The following is a 24,596-nucleotide window of genomic DNA, read 5'->3' as shown; positions in this document are numbered from 1 at the left end:
GCATGAGATACTACCAACTGTACTGTTTGATTGTGTGAAGAATACATGAACAGGCTCCAGCTGTTCATGAACTGCCTGTCAAAAAACTGGCTACATGCTGATGACTGGTGAGCAGAATGTGAGCCCATCAGCACTCATGCCAACCTGAAGATGTTAGTTTCAACCTGGAGATGTTAGTTTCAACTGGCTATAGCAGAACCTCCATATTCAGAGGCAGTATATCTCGATGCCAATTGCTTGGGACTGCAATTGGCTTTGTGCCCTGCTAACAGACCTTCCAGAGGCTTCTGGTTAGCCACTGTGTGAAGCACAATGCTGTACTAGATCGACTTTGAGTCTGATCCCACGGAGCTTTGCTGATATCCAGTTCAAGGAGAGCTGTGAGTCAGTGGGACACAAGTATGTCTCACACATTCCCAGCTGTGTTGTGGTTCAGCCAGCTGTCGCATCAGTTTCAACCACAGCATCTCTTCCAGAAAGGATATATTCCCGGGGGGCTTGTTTGGCACTTGTGGCTTGGTTTCGTACGGTAATGGAAAGAGAAAGCTGGCTTATGTTTTTTAACAGTTCTCGTTGGCAACAGGCGAGGCTTTAAACAGCAACAGAGGAGCCTTTTGTTCAGACCCTACTAGGGGCAGCCTGTGACTTCTGATCACTGCCATGGGGGGAACCATAACAGGATGTTCTTAGCAAATGCTCTGCCCTTCCAGGTAGGCAGAGGAGAGAGTCAATGAGGAGAAATCCTGGAATGGAACAACTAGCAACATCTCTCAGCAGAGACATTCATTGGAACTTAGGTTTGAAGTTCATATGACTTTAAACCCATATCTAGTCCTCTCTCCTCGGGAACTGCATAGCTTATGCTAGGTGTATGCATGCAGCAGAATGAGATATCAATCCTTTTTCTCTTCTGTGTGCCCAGGCACAGATAAAACATTGCAAAAAAGCATTCTTGGTGTGATTGTCTTGAGAATTTTTGTGTGTGTAGTGTTTTCTCAATGTGCAGGAATACGTGGGCACATCAGCGAAACACTGCACACAGATAATCGAATGAACATATGGATCTTTTTTTTAAAAATTGTGACTTAGAAATGCACAACTGAGCACTAGAAGCACAGAAGTAAGTTGTACAATTACAGAATTAATTTTAGAAATTCTTCTAATTAAACTAAAATTGATGAAAAGTGCAGAATGATATAGGAAAGGATCAGGGAAAATCCACTCATCTTTATCTCCTTTTCTGGGGAAAATTCCAGAACACTAATGGAACAGGGACAATCTGTTCATTCATACTTCTTACCAGAGTACACTGCCCCTACATTCCTAAAGGCCCGTGTAAAAAAATTCTTCTTTCCAAATCAATGTTTTTAATGCTCAAGAAGAGTTTCCTTTTTGTCAATATTTTGCTGAGAACATTTTCTCCCCTCAGAAGTTGGAATGTTTGTGAATATTCTGTGGCGTTCCAACAGCTCTGATAACATAGGTCATAGGTAGGCAGGTGGCAGCTAGTTTGTAGCTGGTGTGTGTGGGTGGGTGTGCTCGTGCCTGTGTGAATGTTTATGCAAGATTTTCAAACAGTGCCTTTCAAAGGAGAACTTGGTGTGGTTTGGCTGGTATTCCTTCTGTCTCCTTTCTGGACTTCTTGCTTTAGATGGATTCCCTGGGCGCACACTGTTGGGAATTGGGAATCAGGGAGATCCCGCAGGTTTTGCAAAGTGATGTCATCACGTTCCAGCTTCTCTGTGGCTTCCCCCTTGGCCCTCCTCCGTGGGCTGTTTCTTTTCCTCTCCGTTGCTTTGAAATCCCAAAATCATTTCAAGCAATCTCAAAGAAGCGACACCTTCCAAAATCAACGTTCTCCTTGAATTCGGCCATTGTCTGGAAGCCCAAATGTGGAGTGTTGACTTTTCATTTTTAACAGAAACTTGGAAGGAATCAGGGAGTTACTATTTTGAAGAGCCAGAGCCAGAAACAGGGTGCATATAAGACGCGCACAGGCTGTTTGAAGGCGTAACATTTTTGTACAGTGGCAGCAAGACAGAATCTTGGACTGCAACGGACCTTTGGTGTGAGGCTGCTAGAGACGCCGTGCCTTGAATATCACCCCAGATTTTTAGATTTCCGCATTATCTGGCCTTTCTTACAAACACATTAGGAATTCTGCTTTTAAAAATATGTCTACACATGAACTGTCTACTACACTGGTCAGTTGTTGTAATTTGTGCACGTCTTTTGTCCCCTCTGCATAACTGATACTCATTATCCCATCTCAGGCTTATCCACTTATTCATCCTGCAATGTGAGATATGCCATCCTGTATCAACAATGCCTTTCCGATTTCTGTGTTGGACAAATGGGTCAGTCCCTTTTGCCAAAGAATAACTGAAGCATAAGTCTGCCGTTAAAAATCATAGTACTCAGAAGCCAGTTGCAGAACATTTTAATCTTCCAGGGCGTTCTACTACTGATCTAAAAGTCTCTGTTCTCCAACAAAAGGTCTTCAAAGGGAGGCTCCAGCATTCAATACTATCTCCCTCCCAGATCTGAACAAGAAATTGGCATTTCTCACTCACTACAACCGCTAGTCTTTTTAGCATTACCCAACTTTTACAGATGTTAATAATACCTTTCTCTGGTCTCTACAAGATCTCTGTACTTTTCTAATAGGATCATTCTGTGAACCTCGGCAGATCATGAGAGGGAGGGCAGGAAGGGTTACATCAGTGCTTAGTTCTCCTGTCCCCTTCTTACGTGCCTAGGGTAATCTCCTCCTTGGGGTGAGGCAGCAATTTCCCCCTGGCTAAGGATCCTGACTGTGTTTTGCCATCTTATGGGCATGGAGCAGAGTTCACTGGGGGTATGTGGGGGGGGGGGGTAGTTGTGAATTTCCTGCATTGTGCGAGGGGTTGGACTAGGTTACCCTGGAGGTACCTTCTAACCCTATGATTCTATGATCCACTATCATGTCTCACGCTATTCTCTCCTGGATTAGATTTGATGTTAATTTCATTTTATCTGTCTATCAGCCATTTGGAGTGATTTGTTATCCCTCCCACCTTTCTGTTGTATTTGCCTAATGGCAGTACCTTCTATGCATCTGAGTAAGTGAGCTCTGATTCTCAAAACTTGTGCTGGAATCTACTGTGTTAGTCTTTAGGGTGCCACTTGACTCATGTTTAAGTTTTCCCCCATCAGCAGCTGGCATCCACCCTCCCTATCAACTACTCTTTCCCAGATGTTGACGAGTCAATTGTTCTTCCCCAGATGTTGACGAGTGTACCAGTATCTCTGGAGTATGTGACGGCGGCGAGTGCACCAACACGGCTGGCAGTTACGTCTGCGCCTGTCCTCGAGGTTTCATGACCAGTCCGGATGGATCCCGCTGCGTGGGTAAGATGATGACTCTGTTCCTTGCCCATTCTATCATAGGCTTATTGGTCCTCTAGGATGGGGCACTGGTGGTTGAACTGAAGTATGTATCCTGCTTTGCCCACAAGAAGGGATTCAAGGCAGCTCTATAGCATTAAAGGGTACTTCCACTTGGGGATTTTTTTCTCTTGTGCACAACACCACATACCCCCATATTAGGGGGAAGCTTTCACATGATGCTGTGCCCAGAGCGATTTGGGGTTTTCTTCTTTTGAGTCAGCTCAAAGAAAAACCTCCTTGATCTGGCTGGAAGAAGGAAATCCAGGGTGGTTGCCAGTGAAGCGTCAGTGTGAATGCTCCAACTGCAGCCAACCTGGGAAAGATGGAGCAGATCTAATCTATGCCTTCAAAATGGCAGAACTTGCTCCACATTCCACCCCTTTTCAGCCCTTTAATGGGCTGGTTTTTTTTTCAGTTCACAGCTGATCCGCGGTGTCCCTTCAACTGCAGCTCAGTTGCGGAAGGAGAAAGGGTGGCACTGCTGAGCTGTGGGGGAGTGGCTTGACTGCTGGCATGTCAGCATGTTTGTAAGTGAATGATGCGGCAGGGACAATACCAAGAAGCCCAGGGATGGGGGGGGGGGTGCAGATGATGTCCCTGCCCACCTTCACCTCATTCACCGCTGCGTTTTCTGCCCCCCCCCCATTGTGGAATTAGCCAAACCCTTAGGAGAACTCTTCAAAAAAAAAGAATGGAGGACATAATCCATCCACAATCTGTATGAAGGTGCCATGTACCCCATAAAACCATTGCTCGGTCTAACTCAGAGCCAAGCTACAAGAGACAAATTACACAAGGAGGAACGCGTGAAGGAAGACGCAATGTTAGCTGGGGAGCTGAGTTTTAAAAGAGATCGGAAGGCTTTGTCAATTTCCCCTCTCTACAGATTACAGCTCAGAAGGTTTGTTTATTTCCTCTAGGCCTCTTAGAAGGGAAGGTGAAACTGATAGAGCCTTCTGGAGGCAGAGGAAATTAACAAATCCTCTGAGCAGATCTGCCTGGCTCTGTAGAGAGGGGAAATTGACAAAGTCTTCCGATCTCTTTTAAAACTCAGTTTCCCAGCTAACATTGTGACTCCCTTCATATGCTCCTCCTCATGTAATTCATCTCTTGTAGCTTGGCTCTCAGCCTAATCTCCTCTAACAGGTAGCTCCAAGGGTGCTGGGAGAGGTGCTGGGAGAGAAAGGTCTCTCCCAGCTCCCAAGATCCTTCTTTAACTTGAGATACCATAGAACCTAAGATCTTCTGCTGAACTCTGGCCCCTCTGGCTAAAAAGCAGAAGGCCATCATTGTAGATTGTGGCTTTTTGTGATCATAGAGTGCTGCCTTCAACTGTCAGGATCATTTATCCCTGTATTTCTTTGGGTCACTCTATTCAAGAGGCCTTGGCACATGTTTGTCAAGTGTAGGAAGATGAAATGTTAGATGGGAAGCATAGTTTAAAGACAGAGCTAGCGGAGATAGCTCCTCAGAGGGTTTGTTAATTTCATCTTCGCTTCCCCAAGGCACGGTCAATTTCACCTCTTTTGTCTAAAACCATGTGGGATCATAACCAGAGGGCAGCGAGGAATGGAAATGGGCTGGAACTGCCTTCCAGACCTGGGCTTGGATCTGGAGGGATTATAATGGGCTGAAGTTTCACAGCCCCTTCACACAGCAACTGTGTATAGCAAAGCCTTTACCCTGCCGCCGGCACTGTCTTTTTAAACTACCCTTCCCAGCTACCATTGCGTCTCTCAACACCTGTTCTTCACATGTCAGGTGTCTCATGTAGAGAGCCTTTTTGTCTGACTGAACATGGCTCTCCAAAGTTTCAGGTAGAGAAAGGTCTTCCCTGTCACTTACTTCCTGAGATCCTTTTAGCTAGAGATCGAGCCTTGGACCATTGGTCCATCCAATCTAGTATTGCCCACTCTAGAGTTGCCAACTTTGACTTGGAAAATTCCTGGAGATTTGACAGCGGTGCTTGAATATGGTGGAGTTTGGGAAGGGAGCTCAGTGGGGTATGTGATACCATAGATTCTAATTTATTTATTTATTTATTTTTAGCCTGCCCTCCTCGCAAACAGGCTCAGTTCGGGGTACAATTAAATGCTCAGTACACATTTAAACCTATAAATACATTTAAAATCCAAAACCCACAAAGTACATATGGAACAACATCTCAGATGGCAGCTCCCTCCAATTCCCCCAGTCATAAAGTTAAAAAAAGAGGGGGGGGGCACAGTTAATAATATTCCAGTGACTGCGCCTGTGAGGTGGGCAGATGATTTTGTTGCCCCCCGGCGGGAGACCAGTAGAGGGGCTTCTAAAACAATCAAAGACTGGCCTCAACCATATGCCTGGTGGAACATCTCTGTCTTACAGGCCTGCTGAAAAGATATAAGGTCTTGGCGGACCCAAGTGTCCTCTGACAGAGAGTTCCAGTAGGTTGGGGCCAGGACTGAAAAGGCCCTGGCCCTGATCGAGGCCAGCCGGTCCTCCCTTGACCCTTCAAACCTGCTGCACCAAAACCATCTGGATGCAATCATTCATGTGATTGGATCAGGAAGACTGGCTTCCCTTTTTACTGTGTTTACCAGCATGCATTTAGATACGTTTCCAAACTGTTCACAGGACCCTTACATTCAGCGGTCCTGCTCTTGCACACCCATCGTCTTTGTTATGCCACCAAGTGGTGAACGGAATTTTACCCTAGATCAATATGTATGGCAGAATGGCTGTCTATATGGCCTAGCAGGGCGGGAAGCAGGGCACCTAGATCTCCTGCCATAGTACCCTCCACCACTTCACAGAGCTGTGGGGGGAAATGGGGTGTTAGCATGTTACCAGCGCTGCAAAGTCACTTCCGGCATGAACAGGAAGTGACATCACAGCAACAGTGTGATGCCAGTCTGGTAATCCCCACGCACACACAATCTCCCACCAGGTGCCAGTGCTGAGCTGGCAGCCCTAGTGGCAAGGGATGGGAACATTTTTACCCATGGGTTTAAGGGTTAGAAATGGGAGGTCTAATGAAAGATGTCACAGGACGTAGTAATGGCCACTAGATGACTTTTTAAAGGGCTTAGGCACCTTCCAGGAGGATAGGTCCATCAACAGCTATTAGTATGTTACAGTGGTTAGATTAGGTCCAGTAACAACTTGGGTTCAAGTTTCCACTGTGACTTAAACTTTGCTGAATGCCCCTGGTACCACCACTGTCACTCAGCCTAACTTACCTGACAGGGTCGTTGTGACGATAAAATGAAGCAGGGGGGAGAACCATGTAAGCTGCCCTCAGCTTTTTCGAGAAAAGACAGGATAAAAATTAGTGGGTGCCTAAGTGGAACTTCCATGTCCAGGGTTTGTGTACACCTTCTGCGGGCTTTTCTCCTTTTTTTTTTAAAAAAAAAAAAACATTATGGACAATGAAGTCCTTTCAGGGCGGCTAAAAAAAAAGACCCAGCCAATGTCGAGTGAAATTAATTAGAGAACACAGCTTTTAAAAATAACTCTGAACTCCCCAAGGGGGTCACTCGCCTTGCTGACTGAATCTCTGCTCCACCACGTCATGCGGTGAGCCGTTCCCCCCAGAGTGAACATGTGTTGTCATTCGTTGGGACGAACAATATTTTTCCTGGCAAGGCAAGCAGCCGCCCCGGTGGGTCCTCGACTCGCATTCCGTCTTTTGAAAAGTTCCTTTGTTCGACAAGCTGGGTCTAAATTCCTCGAAGAGCATTGGGGCCATCTTAGACTTCACAGGGTAGAGATTATTATTATTATTATTATTTTACAAAATTAGAAACCCCAATAGGAATAACTGCCCTCCCCCAAAACCCTCCACATTACGAGGAGTATTTGGAGAGCTGCATTCCATCACCAGAACCGGTTTCCTGCACTCCAAGTAGGAAATAAGTTCAGCTACACTTGAGAAGGAGGTGGTTTCTAGCCCACTTTTTCCTTGAAGCTCTGTGCAAATGTATACCACAGGGGTTCGACAGAAACAACATATCCTCTTGTCCTAAATTGGACACATTAAGAATATGATATTGTAGTATGACCCTGATATTTGGCTATCCCGAAATAGACTGTTTCTGCTCCTGGAGGTTCAGTTTAGTTGTCACGGCCCTCAAGCAGAGGCTTGATGGATCAGACCAAGGAGGCCCACCTAGTCCAGCATCCTGTTTCACAATGCTGCCAACCAGAAGCCCCCCGTAAAAGCTGCGCTCAGGGCATAGATGCCGAAGCATCCATCTTTTCTTGCAACCGGTATTCAGAGGTAGACTGCCTCTGAACATGGAACCTTCCTGGATTTGTCTAACTTCTTTACAAACCATCTAAGTCACTGGCCACGGCCACATCTTGCGGCAATGAATTCTGTAAGTTAATTGTGCATGATAGTTAATTATGCATTATAGTCTTTCCAACTGCATCTGGACCGGGGGTGGAGCCTAATAACAGGGTGTGGCTTATAGCAAACGCTCTCATCAAGTCAGGTTTATGGACCCTCATTCTGCATCCATCCCCTGAAAATGGAGCAGCAAGATATGAATATTTTAGATACGTAAGATTTGGAATCCTGAATGGGTGTGGCTTGGGGTGAAGCCTGGCTGGAATGGGTTGGGGCCGGAAACACATAGCAGAGGATTTACTTGGTAGATGTTGGGGGGAGGGGAGAGTGTGATGGACATGGGAGCAAAAGATTCCAAGCCAAGTTGAAAATAACTTTCTTCCCTGACTTGTGGCCGTGAAAGTTCCTGGAACCCCTGAGAAAGAGGCTAAAATCCTGAACCATTCAGGTCAGACCACAAGATGTGCCAACCCTATACTGAGCCTCCAGGATCCTATTGCCCACAATCATGTGGCAGGAGGTACCAGATTCTGGAGACAGAGCCATCCTGGACTGCCAAACAACAAGCTTATGTGGGCTGTGTCATTTATCTGGTGTGCCTACGGCTGCCCGGCCTTGCTCCCAGTGGCAGAGTAGCCACCAGCCACCATCAGAGATCAGAACCCTATTGCCTACTATCAAGTGGCAAGAAGTTCCCCATCCTAAAGAGAAAGATTCTGTCTATCCAAAGAACAAATCTGCAAGGACTGTGGCCTAGGGATAGAGTTGCCATCTCCAGGTTGTGAAACTGCTAGAGATTTTGAGAGTGGCACCTGGGGGAGGGTATATGGGGAGGGATCTCAGCAGGGAATAATAATGGCCATGTTCTCCGGGCTGGAGATCAGTTGTAATTCTGGGAGATTTCCAGCCTCCATTTGGAGGTTGGCAACTCTCTGTGGGCATCCCAGAAAGTCACCCCCCCCCACACACACACTGTCCCTGCTTAAAAATAAATCAACATGCTTTGTTAACCTTGGGCTGCGTCCACAGGGAGATTTATTGTGGGAAACTATCCAGAGGCCCGGGAGGAGGTGGGAGAAATCTGGTCTCTGGCCCTCTCGCTGCTTCTGATACCTGCCGTGACAGGTCAGCCAGGAGGCCAGGAGGCCGGGCTCAAAGAGGCCTTCTGTTCCTCCCGGGCACTTCAGCGGGCTGTCTGAGTGGAGCCGAGCCAGCCAGCGGGAAGGACGATCACTCTGACCTTCATTTCCAAAAGAGGGTCAACAAACGGCGGGAGGAATTTGAGGGAAGGGTTGGAGTTGGATCGGAGCTTCAAAGGCTGGGAGTTCACAAGAGCCAAAGCGCGCCCCAGTTGTGTAAAGGCACACGAAGTGCGGGAGGAGAAGTTTTGGGGGTAGAGTTGGGGGCTCGCAGCATCCGGGGTGAAGATTGAGTTGGGGTTGTCCCCTCCTCCCCAGCCTAAATTGGAATTACTGTTCCCAGTCCTTGGAATTGGGTTGCCAGTCTCCAGGTGGGGACTGGAGATCCCCCCAGAATTGCAAGTTAGGGTTGACAGCTCCAGGTTGGGAAATTCCTGGCGATTTTGCGAGTGGACCCTGGAGAGGGTGGGATTTGAAGAGGGGAGGGACCTCAGCAGGGTATAATGCCATTGAGTCCACCCTCCAAAGCAGCCATTTTCTCCAGGGGAACTGATCTCTAGGGCCTGGAAATCAGTGGTAATTCCGGGAGACCTCCAGCCCCCATCTGGAGACTGACAACAGCCCTACGCAACTGATCTCCAGGCCGTAGAGGTCAGTTCCCCTAGAGAAAATGGCTTATTTGGAGGTTGAACTCTCTGCATTATACCCTGCTAAGGTCTTTCCCCTCTCCACAATTCGTTCTCCCCAGGCTTCACCCCTAAATCTCCAGGAATTTCCCAAACTGGAGTTAGCAGCCCTGCTTGGATTTGCGGTGCCAACTCTTGCCCCTCCTATTGCACTTCAACCTCAGCCATGTGCACACAAATTTAGCCTTTTCTTGTTAAAATGATGGGGGGCACAATCCCCTGCTTAATTTCTGCATTTCAGGGGGCTGCCATGGGAGCACAGCCGGGGAAAAGGATGAGACCCTTGGCGGATGCCAGAGTTGAACCTCAGCCATGTTATGAGCTGGCTAGATGTGGCCATTCCCTCGCAACCTCTCAGTCCCCAGATCTGAAGTCAGGGAAAGTTGTGCCAGCATACCTCACAAGGTTGTTGTGATGGTTGCAATAGAGCAGGGGTGGGCAACATGCAGCCCGCTACAGAGTTTTTTGTGGCCCGCCAAGACAGTCAGAAAAATCCGCCTTGAACCGAGATTTCCTTCATTTCCTTCATTCCTACATTTGTCTCATTAAACTGATTCTAAAATTAAATGTGCTTGCAGCTATAGATGATATGAAATTAGCACAATAAATAAATTGAATAAAACTACCACTATTTTATTTAATTTATATTTATTGATTTGTATGATACAATTTATACCTTTTCTGAAATGCAAAGTTAACTAATGAATGCAATCATTTTAAAAGGTGCGGCCCTCCACTAATCTCCGCTCCCACAAAGTGGCCCCCGAGCCAAAACAATTGCCCACCCCTGCAATCGAGTAATGTACATAAAGCAGTTTGAGCAAATGGAAGTGCGGGATAATGTGTATTAACTACTACTGCCAATAATAATAATTAACCTGGATTGTAGGTGAGGAAAATCGCCTACTTGTCAAGACTTTTTCGTATTGAAATGTGGTGTCATGGTTAGAGGGTTGGACTGTAATATGGAATTCGGACCACACAATCACTTCTCCTAGCCTACCTAACAGGGTTGTTGTAAGGATAAACTGAGGAAGGAGAACTGTGTATACCAACCTGAGGGCTTTGGAGGAAAGGCTGGATAAGAATGTTTTAGATAGATTATAAAGAGTAACCTGCATGTAGAAAACTAGATCTCAGGTTAAAGCATTTTTAGCCTAGCCTTCTGCCTACAGGCTACATACTAGCTTTCTATATGCGGAGATCCCCCTTATTTTTGCTCCACAGCTCTTCCTTCCCATTTCCCTCTAAAGTGGTACCATCAACACCATCAACATCCATTTTTCTTCCAGTCTTCCCTTAACCTTGAGAAGCAGGCAGAACATTGTAAAAATATCCTGGAAATCATTCGGTTCATATGTTCCAGGTCTGATTTCCTAACCATTTGTGGGAAGGAGGCTTGTAAGGAGTCTCCTCCCAGTCCTTGTCTTCATTCACTCTTTGGAGGACCCCCTCCCCAGGTCTCCCTCCCTTTGATGTTTCCCTTCCCCCGATCCTGGAAAAGAACATTCTGGTCAAAAACTTAATTGCAGAGGTTTTCCAATGGAGGTTGTACAGAGATTACGAAGCATGGAATTTCCAACGGGTAGGGGGTGCTGTGAGCCTCACCAAAGAGTGCAATTAACTGCAATTATTTTTCATCCGCCTCCTGGTGAACTCTCTTTTGATGCTGGCCGAATTAAAAGAAACAAGAAAAAAAACCCTCAGCACTCTTGACAAATGAGTAGAACAGTGCCAAAGGGGCACTGCTTTCGCAGCAGACCTATTTGGGCCCCCAATGGGGCCTGTTTGGGGACCCAATTGGCCTGCTGTGAAGTACGGGAGTGCTCTCGGGCAGGGCTAGAGTTGCTAGGTCCCCCTGTCCTCCCAGTGGGAGGTGGGGGACCTGGCACCTACCTGCTCAGTTGTGCTCCCAGACCTGCGCAATGATGTCACTTCCAGGAAGTGACGTCATTGTGTGGGCCGTGGCCACCCCCAGGAGTGCTCCCGCACTCCACAGGGGGCCCAAATCGGGGCTGAAGAAACTAAATCCTGTTCTTGCTCCGATTCCAGGACTGAACATTCCTCTGTGCTGTTTACCAAAGCACAGGAATGCAAGTGCACCTCACAGATTCTTGAAGCAATCATACATACCGTCACATTCAAGATTCCTTCTTCATAATGTCATAACTTCAGATGTGCACACAGAGGAGGGGCAAGATGCAAAAGAAAGGAGGAACTGGAAATCTGTGCTTAATGGCGCATGAACCAATTCTGGAATTAATTTTAGAAATTCTCTGAGTTAAACCAAAATTATGAAGGAGCGGGCTACAGCACAGCAGGAAATTCCAAAACAATCCAGAAATGAAACAGGGAAAATCTGCTCACTTCTAATTGAGCCTTTCACATGCAAAGCATGTATGCCAGCCATGAGCTATGTGCTATTTAAACAGAGTGTTCTGTTCCCACTACTTTCCACATAGAATGTGAGTTGCTTAAACTAATTTCTTCTGCTGGGATGATCCTGGGCTGTCATCAAAGCTGAAGTCTGGATCGGTCCTTACTTTACTCAGCTGCCTTCCCATTTCTTCTTCCAGACCAACGTATTGGCACATGTTTCTCTGCACTCATTGGTGGCCGTTGTGCAGGGGAGTTGCCTGGACAATATACTAAGATGCAGTGCTGTTGTGACTCCGGACGTTGCTGGGCTGTCGGACAGACACCGGAAATGTGCCCTGTGAGAGGATCAGGTAAGTAGAATGCAAGAGCAGGCAAAGTAAGGTTTGCGGTTTACTGGTACCTCTGATTCATGTTAGGCATGGCAGCCCCCTGCCCAGGCTGGGGGATCCCCCAGCCCCAGCCCCACCCCCCAGCCTCACTCACCTGGCCAGCTAGGGGGGGGGGAAGGCACCAAACATGCTCATGCACTCCCTTTTTTTTTTCTTTTTATCAACTACATTAACTACCAATACAAAGGAAAGAAGGGGGAACAAGGGAGGGGAAGAAAAAAAAACAACAACATATAACAGCTATACTACACAAAATGCTTTCCCTTCATACTGCCATTATCAAAAAAATTAAAGCTTCATATAGTATTGATGGAGTGGTTGACCTTACAAAATGCAAATTACAATTCAAATTCAAATTAAATTTTCCTCCCCCTCCTGGGTCCTGGACGCAGTTCTCTCTGAGCAACTGCAACCGCAGTGCTCATTTCCTCCCCCCCCCCCCGCCCTCAGACTTCTCCTTTTCTTCTTGCTTGGTGCACTGAAATTCCGGATTTTTGTCCTCAAAATCCCTTAGTTGATCTTCTGATAATATCTTGTAAGCTTGATCTTTGTAACTGAACCAGATTCCTTCCGGAAATAGCCATTTGTACTTTATTCCACGTTCCCTCAGAAGAGCTGCGAGCTTTTTATACTTAAAACGTCTTTTCCGAACTAAAAATGGGACGTCTTTCAGTATCTTAACTTTGTTACCCAAAAAGTCCAGATCCGCGTTATATGAATTGTATAGGATAGTGTCTCGGATCCTTTTAGATGAAAAATCGATGATGATCTCGCGAGGCAGCTGACGCTCATGCACTCCCAAACCACCCTGTTGCAATGGAAAATGAGGTCGTTTTATGGCTTGATGGAAGAGCTGCGGCGGGTCGTGGTGAGGGCCAATTCATTAAAAATCACCTTCAAATGGGGGATTTTTAATAAATTTGACTTCAGTGCACTCTGCAGCTCCCCCATTGTGCCAAAAAATGTCATTTTCCAGTGCAACGGGGAAGCTGTGGGTCACATTGAGGACCAATTCATTAAAGATTGCCTCTTTGGAGGTGATTTTTAATGAATCTGGCTTTTGTGTGACCCGCAAGCTCCCCCGTTGCACTGGAAAATGATGCCATTGTCTGGCACAATGGGGGAGTGTGCCTGCACTTTATACATGCTTTGGGACATGGATATCCCCCCAGCTTTCTGCCCCCATGGTTTGGTCCTTGGGGAACCCAGGGACTCAAATTCATGTTTCTGCTGTAAACGTAAACTGGTTTTGTGTTGTATTAACAATCACATCTCCCAGCTTGGAAATAAAGCTTGTAATTTCTGATGCACAAACCAGTAGTGCCCTTGTAAAATTAACACATTAATAACATTGTAAATTCTGTTGAGCAGGAAGAATATCAAAAACACTGGGTAAATTGTGTAGTGTCCCTAGTGGATTATTTATTTATACAGTCAAAGACCAGACAGGTGACAACACACAATCTAATTAAATCATACAATCAAGGTAAGTCGTGCTATTAAAAATCTATCCATCTAATAAACATCAAATTTCCAGGGTCCAAATCCTTAAATATTTAAAACTTTAAAATTAATAAAATAATTAAATATTTCCCCCTACAAAATGTTTCTGGAATCATATAGTCTGCACAGCAAATTTTGCCACATTCAAGATGGTTTGTTGGTCCGTATCAGCTAAAAGCTTGGCCGTTTCCACATGGCTTACCTTCTTCCAGAAAACAGCATTTTTGCACGCGAAATCGCGCTAGGAAGATGCTGTTATCGCGTGAGAAGATGCTGTCTTCCGCGATAACAGCATCTTCGCGCACAATTTTGCGCGATAACAGCGTCTTCTCGTGCGATTTTGCGCGTGAAGATGCTGTTTTCTGGAATAAGGTAAGCCATGTGGAAACGGCCCTTATCTAAATAAAATCTGGCATTTCTTCCCGGGAAATGGTTGCAAATCGGAGTTATATAGGCAGCTCTAATATTTTGATAAAGTTTACTCTCAAAAAGAATATGTCTCCTCGTTTCGATCTTCGCAACTCTACATACGCACACTCTTTCTTCATATGGTTGCTTTGTGTGTTTACCATCTATGACTGTGTCCCTAGTGCTGCTTGGAGGCCCTGGGATACTTTGGGGCGGGCATGAGGAAAAGGACCTCATCAGCACATCAACATCACTTCTAGCTAAAATCTGTAGGTGATATCACCGATGTTCTAGTATTTTGCCAACCTGTATGGGCAAAATCTTATAGTGTCAATGGGTTTTAACGGAAAGTGATGTCAACAAAGTCCCTCACCATGCATGTTCTCCTACAGCTCTTTTGAGCACTGGTCGGGAAAGGGGATGCTTCACCAGGAGTTTGCCTGCCCAAAGAAGGCAAACGGCACCCCTATTCTCTATGCAAGACTACAATTCCCAGAGTATTTTGCAGGGGAGGGAGCTGCAACAGTTGAACTGGTTCAATCAGGTAACTGTCACAGCTTCCTCCAAGATACATTTGGAATGGTCTGTACAGAACGCAGCTGCCCATTTTTTTTAACATTTCCTGAAGTGAAATGACTCTTCACCCTTCAAATACTTTTTATAAAATCCATGGCTTTGGTGGAAAAAGTTTCTAATTTGTTTATATTCAAAGGCTAGCTATAAAATGCCTCTGCAGGGAGGAACAGCTGCTGCGAAAGCCATGATGTGAGCAACCCTTATCTTGACTTGAAATTGCTCATGTATTTGTGAGCATCTCCTTAGGTGAAACTCAAGTCTTTAGCATTCTTGTATCTAGTTTAAATGCTTGATTGGCAGAAGGTAGAGTTCCTATTTATTTCTTTAAAATATTTCTATCTCACCTTATCTCTTTGGACTCAAGGTGGTGAACAGTGCGACAATCAAGTTGAAGACACTGGCTTTGGGGATAAAATGGATCTTTGGAGCACCCCGCGTGTAGGGTCCCAGCTGACTTGGGATGTTTCCACACGGCTTACCTTCCCTTGGAACGACCCGGAACATCGTGCAAAAAACGTGGAAGATCGCATTTTCTCACACGAAATTTGTGCGACATCGCGCAAATCTCGCGCAAGAAAGCACCATCTTCCACATTTTTGCACGATGTTCCAGGCCTTGGTCTCTCTGATGGCCAGTCTTTGTTTCCTGCCAACAGGAAACAAGCTAAACTAGCGGAGAGTGGTCTCTTTTATCCCAAACCTTGATTGCAGCCAATCCACCAAAATATCATGATCGAGGTCGACTGTATTAAATGCCGCTAATAGTATCAGCAGCAATGCATTGCACTTACCCAACTATAAGTGAAGATCATCAGCCCAGAGCACAAGCGCAGTTCCAGTGCTGGATCCTGGCTTAAAGCCAAATTAAAACAGTCCAGATTGAGAGCAGATGTTTCGATCAGAAATGCATGCCGCACCGGGCTCAATCACCTTGCCTCTAAGGGCGAGGTATACAGAAGTTGATCATTATTCCACGACAAACTTTTAAAAAAGGCTTCCTTTAGCTGCGAGCAAAATTTGAGTCCAGTAGCACCGTAAAAATGAACAAAACATTGCAGGGTATAATCTTTTGTGAGGCAAAGCTCACTTCGTAAGATACCATATTTGACAAAGTGAGCTGTAACTCATGAAAGCTTATACCCTGGGAAATTGCGTGGGTATTCAGGATGCTATTGCAGTCTAATTTGGGGGAGTTTTTATAATATTATTATGAAAAACAGAATAATAGAAAGAGGGGATACAGAAAGAAAAAAGGGATTATATAACATAATTGTGTGAATCAGAGATAGTTATATGTAACAGAATATATAAAACGCAGAGTATTTCACCCCACCATCCCCTTAATTAAATTTTTTGAAACACTTTCTATGAGATACAATGAAACTTGCTTATATTAGGATACATTTATATTCAACATTTTAAATTTCAAATTGCATAACCAGTCTTATTTTCCTAATAGTTGTTCTTGGTTATTCTTAGTTTTCAGGTACACGATCAAATTTTGGGGGGTATTTTTCCTAAAATTCTAGGATTGGCCTATTATGTATATAAGATGTTAATTTTGCCAGTGACGCATATTCATATAGCTTAATCATCCATTCTGTCAAATCTGGACAATATTCTGCTTCCCGTTTTGCTGCCTATACTACTATACTACTCTGGCCACTGTCACCATATATTTAAATAGTTCACTATGTATTTTTTAATATTACTGGGTAAGATATTCAATAACATATATATATATAGGGTTCAACCCAAAGTAAAAACTTAATAGTCTTTGCATTTCTTTGTGTATTTCTATCCAATATTTCTAATTTTGTTCTACTACTACAATCTCACACTGTTACCCACCTGAAACTATTTTTAGCTGTGAAAGAACCATCCCTTGTTGAAGGGAAAGATTAATAGTCTGCCCCAAAGGTTTTAGCATCTTCTCCCAGCAGGAGTTTAATAGTCAGAATGGGCAAAGATTCAGTATGCTGGAAGTGGCCTTCACAGCCCCGGGCACTCTGTCAGCGTCAGTCAGGGAAACCAACTAGAAGCGATCCATGAAACTCTGACAAGAAGTCACTGCTGATAACCTCAGCGCCAAGATCAACTCCCAGACTGGCATCTCAGTCAGACTGGATGAGAGAGATTTAATTGGCAAAGGATCACGCAAAATCATCACGGCAAACCAGCAAATCAGGCGTGTGAGGCCCAAAGGACACCAGGCCATGAAGAACCTTAAATAGTTTTACCAGACGCGAGCCGCCTGACACAATCGTAAAGCTTTTTGTGCTGCCATCGCTGCCACCTCATAAGCCCTTAAATGGGCTGGTTCTCCCTGATTTGGCACGAGTGTTCCCTCACCCCAGCATCGCTCCTTAGTAAGTTCAGGTGCTGATGCTATCCTTGAGGGGGAGAGAGGGTGTCAAGGATCAACTGCCAGTGCAGCACTGCAAACCAGAATCCCAGGCCCTCAAACCTCTACATCAAACCTCTACAGAGTCACTGTCCAGGCCCTCAAAAGCCCCTGGAACCATTTGGAACCTTGTGGGATCACTCATTTCTTGGGGTTGGACCATCCTAACAGGAGAAAGGAACGAGGCATTATAACCGTCACCTTCTGTAAGAAATAATCTGTCCCCAGCACAGGCTGCAGCATCAGCTCTCCTAACAGATCATCCCTGGTGCAGAAAGGAAGACCCATCATATGACCCTTCTCGTGTCTTGGGCTCAATGCAACCCAAAACAGTGCCACGGTTGCCGTGGTTGTCATGAAGCCCTAAACCAAACCAATCAAGGAGGCTTCGTGGTCCCCCATCACTAAGATTTTGGGTCTGCAATACCACTTCTGCAACCAACTCCATCAGTTCAGACAGAGCTACTCCCAGTAGGGTTACCAGGTCCCCTTAGCCTCCCAGGGGGAGATGGGGAACCCAGCACTTATCTTATTGCCACTCCCATGATCCTCCTTGTGTGCAAGAAGTGCCCCCACACCCGCATAATGACATCACTTCCGGGAAGTGGCATCATCGTGCAGGTGTGGGGGCACACTTGCACTTTGCCACAAGCCGATTTTGGCCTCAAAGAGGTCAAAACAAGCCAGCAAAGCTCGGGAGCACTCTCAGGGCGGCAACATGATGTCACTCCTGGGAGTGATGTCATCGCGCTGCCCCTGGAGCGCGCCTGGGAAGCCCGTTCCCACACCTTTCTCCTCCGCCGGCCAGGTGAGTGGTGCCAGAGGGTGGAAGCGGGAGATCCCCTGCCCCCACTGGGAGAATTGGATCCCTAACTACCAGCAAGCTAGGCAGATAGTGTACCAGCAGTATCTGTCACCCATCCCTAGGACCTAGCACAAGCTACACACAATCATAATCGGTCCTTCTCTGCACTAGGAACTTGTGAAAGGAGAAACATTCTCAAAGGACGATCATCCTTCCATCCCCCTGTGTGAGGTTGGTAAGGACCATGTATTCATCTGGGACTATCTGAGACAAAATTATATTTGAGCCATCCGAGCCCTCCAAGGAGGTTTCAGTCACACATGCCTGGTCAACACCTTCATCTCCGATGAAATCATACGTCAAAGAGATCTTGTTATGTATGGCAGAACATATTCGGTATCAGGCAGCTGATATGTATTTGATATACATTTGGGGTCCTTTGCCTGCCATTTTTTCCATACAGTAAGCATGGCCGTTTCCACACTACTCACCTTCATTCAGAACGTTGCGAAAAAAACGTGGAAGATAGCGCCTTCTTGGGCAAGTCCCCACCTTCTGACGTCACCTATCCTGGCTGTTTTGGACCCAATCCTGGCCATTCAGGGCCGAAATTGGGCCCAAAATGGCAAAAAGGGGCTGAAAATGGCTGAAAAGGGGCCCAAAATGGTCAGAGGCTCAATCCTGGCCATTTCAGGTCCAATACTGGCTGTTTTGGGCCTGATCCTGGCCATTTTGGGCCTGAATTGGGCCATTTAGACCCTGATCCAGGCCGAAACAGGCCCAAAATGGCCAAAAATCAGGTAAGTGGGGCCACCTGTCACGTGACCTTTTTGGAGAACTACCGGAACTGCGTTCCTGTGCGTTCCCCCTCAAAATGAGCCCTGCTCTTGTTAAATCAATGTGCAGAATTAGAAATTATGTCATTGAGACATTTCACACTTCTAACTACACTTCAGCTGTTTCCTTTCCTGGCACTCCATCTACTGCTGTAAGACAGAAATTGTTTTGTTTCAGATGAATACCGGCGGCTGTGTATTGAGGGCCTCCCAGTGGTTCCAGGTTTCCCAGGTACCTTTCCAGGGGTCCCAGGTTATGGACCAAATGGAGTTGGGCCAGGCATCAATGGCCCAGGTGGCTTTGGGCCCAACGGAGCAAATGGTCAAGGCGGTATCTCTGGCCTCCCTGGGATGGGACCTGGCAGCTCAAGCATTGGTAAGTGAGATGGTTCTTTCAGTCGACATCAGCGGTGACTTTGGCAACCTTTTGGCTTGACATTATCCCCACGCCCTTCTTTTGCATACCCCAACTTCTGCCAAATAAGAGTCCGAGCCTCTGATGAGGTGGGCTGAAGTCCACAAAAGCATCTGTCATCACAATAAACTGGTTAATCTTTAAGATACCACAAGTCATTGGGTTACTTTGAAGCTCAATGGAGTAGGTGAGGCACCTCCAGGAATCAGGAAATCTTTGTTGGTTTTCACACAGGAGGATCCCTGATCAGAGCATATCCAGAGCTTCTGGATATTTAGGCCGATTCAGGAGCCATAACACTTCTTGAAGATCCAGCAGCTTCTGCATTCCAAGCTGGGGTCTGGGGTTCAAAGATGGCACCTGAGAGACTAGGCCAATATGCTTTGTCAGCCACAGACTAACAGACTTCCCCCACAAAGGTCAACACCTAAGTTGTTGTCATGGTGTTTTCCTTGAATGTATATTTCAGCCTCCAGAGGAGTTAGCTGTGTTAGTCTGTAGTAGCAAAATAGAAAAGAGTCCAGCAGTGCCGGATCCAGGGTTGCCCACGCCCGGAGCAACCCTTGGCTTATTGCCTTGCGCGCGCGCGCTCCTCGCGCTGCATGATGATGTCACTTTAGTGACGTCATCACGCAGGGCGGACAGAGGCAGCGTGTGGGGCTGAGAAGCCGCCCGCCCCATTCGCCTCCCCGCAGGCAAATGGCGCAGGTGGCCTTGCAGCCCCCCGCGCTGCTTTCGCCTGCTCTGCAGGATGGGGGGCAGCCGGCTTGCCGTGCACCCGCTGCCCTCCAGGGCAGGCGAAAGCAGTGCGGGGGGCTGCGAGGCCGCCTGGCCATTCGCCTCCCTGCAGGACAGGGGGCAGCCGGCTTGCTGCGCACCCCCTGCCCTGCAGGGCACGCAAAAGGCAGCGCGGGGGCTGCGAGGCTGCCCGCACTGCCGCCTGCGCGCTCCGGCAGCTGGGAGCTGCTCCCGGCGCGCCCTCCCTGGTGGCACCAGGGGCAGACTATCCCCCCTGCCCCCCCATAGATCCGGCCCTGGAATCCAGTAGCATCTGACGAAGGGAACTGTGGTTCTCGAAAGCTTATGCTACAGTAAAGTTGATTAGTCTTATAGGTGCTACTGGACTTTTTTCTATTTCAGCCTCCAAATTGATGCACATAGTCAGTGCTTATCCCACAGAACTAGCCAGGCAGCTTCTGTCACACGGGACAAGGCTGGGCACTTCTCTGTCCCCATGGTCCTCTCTTCTGCATTCAGTTGTGCTGCCGCATCCCAGGAGGCAGTTGTTCTCATGGTGGAGTTCTTGTGGTTATTGGGTGAGCTGTTGTTTTCTTCTCAGGAACGGCTACCCTGAACCAGACAATCGACATCTGCAAGCATTTCACCAACCTCTGCTTGAATGGACGCTGCATCCCCACGCCATCCAGCTACCGCTGCGAGTGCAACATGGGCTACAAGCAGGATGTGCGTGGCGAGTGCATTGGTGAGTGCGAGCACTGGATGTGCAAACATCGGCTCTCTGGGGCAGCTGATTTAAACAGATGGCTTTTAAAGAGGAGTTAGATTTATGGAGGAGAGGTCCGTCAATGGCTACTAGCCATGGTAAGTAAAGGAAGCCTCCATATTCAGAATAACAGTGCCAGAAAATGACAAATTCCCAACAGACTCAGCGGTCAGAGCAGAGCCCAGCAGTGTCTATCAGCTGGCCGCCGACATGTTGATGCGCGCATCCAGCGGGGCAGGTGCAGATGCACTCACAGCGCTACTTATATTAAATTTTCAACAGATTAGCAATGCAAGTGTACAATATGCTCAACTCAACGAGGAAATGAACCTTGAAAGCCAGGTAAATTCCATTTTCAAGCACATTACCTGCAAAGGTTGCCGCGCTGCTAGCCTTTTACTGATTTAGAAGTGAAAAGAGACTAGTGGAAGCAATTGGGAGCTATAGATCAGGGAGCCACTCTCTCAGAGGAAATCTAAAAATTACAGTTCAGTCAGATATTTCCCTTTATGCCCATTGCGAAGGGAATCTCAATATAAATGGTTACAGAGTTGATTTATGAACATTGCCCGAATTAAATAGGATCTTTCAAACAGCTAGATTTTAAATGATGGAAATGCCAGGTTTGACGGATCTGATTTCTTTCATTTACATCCGCGGCGTCCTACTTTGCAAATTTATTGGACGCGAGTGTCCAAGGTTATTTATCAGATGACGGGTCTTAGACCAGAGGGTGTCATCAATTAACCAGGAGAAGAACAAGCTTAGTTCAAAAAAGGTTATCACGGAGCAATGAAATGATTATTGCGAAATGTCCCGGTCCCTGCAAAAGATCACTGCAAAGTATGGGCGTGACGTTGGTAATCCATTTCAGCCCTGACAAGTACAAAACATTTAATCAACCTGTCTGGACATTCCAAAAATGTAGAATTTAACAGATGGAGGGTCAGGAAAGACATGCACTTGTGTTCCCTACAGGGTTGAAAAATAGCTCCTGTTTATAACATCAGAATGCTCACTGGAGACAGCTGAGCCAAAGAAAAGCCAAATGCCATTGGTTTCAGTGAGAGAAAGCACAGCGCGCACACAGTGCTTCTCTTGACATCAGCGAGAACGTAAGAAGAGCCCTGCTGGACCAGACCAGTGGTCCATCTAGTCTGGCATCCTGCTTCACACAGAAGCCAACCAGCAGGACAGAGAGGCCAACGTCTTCCTCTGACGTTGCCTCCTAGCAACGGTGTTCAGAGGTTTAAAATGCAATGAAAGTGATGGGCTTAGACTGGAGTAACTCTGTTTAGGATTGCACTGTTAATGCCTCTGAATGTGGAGTTTCCCTTTAGTCACCATGGCCGTTTCCACACTACTTACCTTCATCCGGAACGCCGCGGAACGTCGCAAAAAAACCAGAAGATAGCGTCTTCTCGTGCGAGTTTTGCGCGACGTTGCGCAAAACTCGTGCAAGAAGACGCTATCTTCCGCGGTTTTTTCGCGACGTTCTGTGGCATTCTGGATGAAGGTAAGTAGTGTGGAAACGGCCCATGTCTAGTAGCCATGGATGAACCAACTCTGTCCAATCCTTTTCTGAGCGCCTCACTTGGACCAGAGTCCCTGTCAAAATGTCATGGTTTTGGTACACGTTTTCAAAATTCTCCGCACATCCCTGGTAGACCAGAACTGGTGGACCAACTTTAAAGGGGGTCCCTGGCTGAAAGAACATGTGCCATTCTGATCAGCAACTGGTTTAGCAGGAGGGACTTTAGCAAAGTTCCACCCCTTCCAGCTCTCACTCCAGGGTGGCTTACTGGCAAGTCCAGTTGCTGCAGCGGGCCATCCTTCCAGACTCTTACGTTCCCATTGGGTAGACACCTTAGGGCCAAATTACGCAACTGTGTTTTTTGAAAGAGAGAGAGAGAGACAGGGAGAGGGGGAAGACAAACGGGCTCAGAATGCTGCTGTGGGAGGGAGGAGTGCTCCTGCCTCCCTCCCCAGCTCTTTTCCTATGCAAAAACAAAATGGGGGGTGAGTTATTTCCCCATTTTTGCTGTGCCATATGCATAAATACTCCATATGGAACAGCAAAAAGAGAGAAATAACTCTCCGCAGCACTGTTTCTGCACAGGAAAACAACTTGGGGGAAGTCAAGCGTGCTCTCCCGCCACCCCATGCAGCAGCATTCTGAGCCTGTTTGGACTCTACTCTTTTTTTTTTTTTAGAAGCCATTCCCTGCAGCTGCTGTGAGGCTGTAGGGAATACAAAAATATGAACATGTATTTTGGCCCTTAGGAATTCTGGAGAGCGACCAGGTTTGCCCCCAACTTTCAGGAGGCCAGATTTTCCTTGCTGACTCCAATTGAATTGTGACTCCAATTGTGTATGGTTCCAAGTGCAATACATTTTAGTTTGAACCGTCTTTGCCAGCAATTGCTGATTAAGACCTCTTTCTGCCTAAGATCCCAGAGAGTCCGGTTGGTCAGAATAATCAAAATTGAGTTGGATGAACCAATGATCTGATTTGGAAGAAGGTGGGCTCCTGACATCCAGGCTTTGCGGTTCATAGCTTATGGTTGTTTTCTTTTCAAGATATGGATGAGTGCTCCAGTAGCCCCTGTCTGCACGGCGACTGTGTGAACACCCCTGGTTCGTACCACTGCAAGTGCCATGAGGGGTTTCAAAGCACCCCCACTAAACAGGCCTGTATCGGTAAGCCCAAGGGGTGACTGTGTTGAACTGTTATCCTGCCTTGCGGAAGTCATGTGTGTATGAAGACTGGGGCTGGGCTGGCTCAGTGGGTGTCCAGGGAAAGGTATGTTTGTGCATCCACGTGCAAATACCGTTCTATGATAATCTGGTCAGTGTAGCTGCTTTTTCTACTAATTTTTTTTTTTAATTCTCACCACCGTAATAAAAATTAAGGGTGAGTCTATCTGGCCTTTTTTGAATGGGCATTTTTTGCTGCTTTTGGCCCCACAGCTCTTTGGATTTTCTTCCGAATTCCGGACATTTCAGATTTCAATGTGGAGTTTCCAGGGTTCTCTTCTAAGTTTTCTGATGGTGCTTTTTTTGTGTGGAGAGAAAATTCAGAAGAGAACCCTTGAAACACCACATTGAAATCTGAAGGGGGAGTTGAGCATCCGGAATTTGGAAGAAAATCCAAAGAGCTATGGGGCCAAAAGCGGCAAAAATCAGCCATGCAAAAAAAAGCCTTACTACAGGATTCCATAGTATCTAAAGTCTAGTGAGTGGACGGGACTATTGTGATGCCTAGACTATGCAATTTGGCATATAAACAAAATTATTCTAGCGTGTCCCAGGAGAAATGGTTCATTTGGGGCATGGGGTTCCATCTTGACATGCTTGGTTCTCTGCTAGATATCGATGAATGTATCATGAATGGAGTGATGTGCCGAAACGGGCGATGCGTGAACACAGACGGCAGTTTCCAATGCATTTGCAATGCAGGATTTGAAATTACACCAGATGGGAAGAACTGTGCAGGTAAATGATAGGTAGTCATTCTGGGGACAAGCGCAAGATCAGACCACATGTGGGTGAGTGCTGTCCTCCTCTAGGCAGCATGAATCTCCAGGAAATTGCCTCCCCCCCATTGTAAAAATGAAAAATGTTAACTCCTGTTCTGAATATAAATGCTTGCAAAATTCTCGTCCAAATTTTCCCCAAGCGTACTTAGGGCCAAGCTACAAATGATGAGTGACACAGGTTGGGCACTTGTCAGCTTCCCTCAAGTTTGGATGGGAAATGTAGGCATCCTGGTCTTGCAGGTTGGCTCTCTG

General features: G+C 46.6%; 1 protein-coding gene across 1 annotated transcript in view; it reads left to right on the top strand.

Moving 5' to 3' along the window:
* The window catches only part of FBN3 (fibrillin 3), a 163,573-nt gene that overhangs the window by 68,585 nt on the left and 70,392 nt on the right, over window positions 1–24,596 (top strand). Inside the window, exons 8-13 of the mRNA XM_054979993.1 lie at window positions 3,265–3,390; window positions 12,164–12,316; window positions 19,065–19,262; window positions 20,641–20,784; window positions 23,386–23,505; window positions 24,175–24,300. Of these exons, the coding sequence (XP_054835968.1) occupies window positions 3,265–3,390; window positions 12,164–12,316; window positions 19,065–19,262; window positions 20,641–20,784; window positions 23,386–23,505; window positions 24,175–24,300 (867 nt within the window). The remainder of the gene's footprint in view (window positions 1–3,264; window positions 3,391–12,163; window positions 12,317–19,064; window positions 19,263–20,640; window positions 20,785–23,385; window positions 23,506–24,174; window positions 24,301–24,596) is intronic.

The sequence above is a fragment of the Eublepharis macularius genome, chromosome 5 (genome assembly GCF_028583425.1).
Source record: "Eublepharis macularius isolate TG4126 chromosome 5, MPM_Emac_v1.0, whole genome shotgun sequence".
NCBI classification, from domain to species: Eukaryota; Metazoa; Chordata; class Lepidosauria; order Squamata; family Eublepharidae; genus Eublepharis; species Eublepharis macularius.
This window is presented reverse-complemented; position numbering and strand designations above follow the sequence as displayed.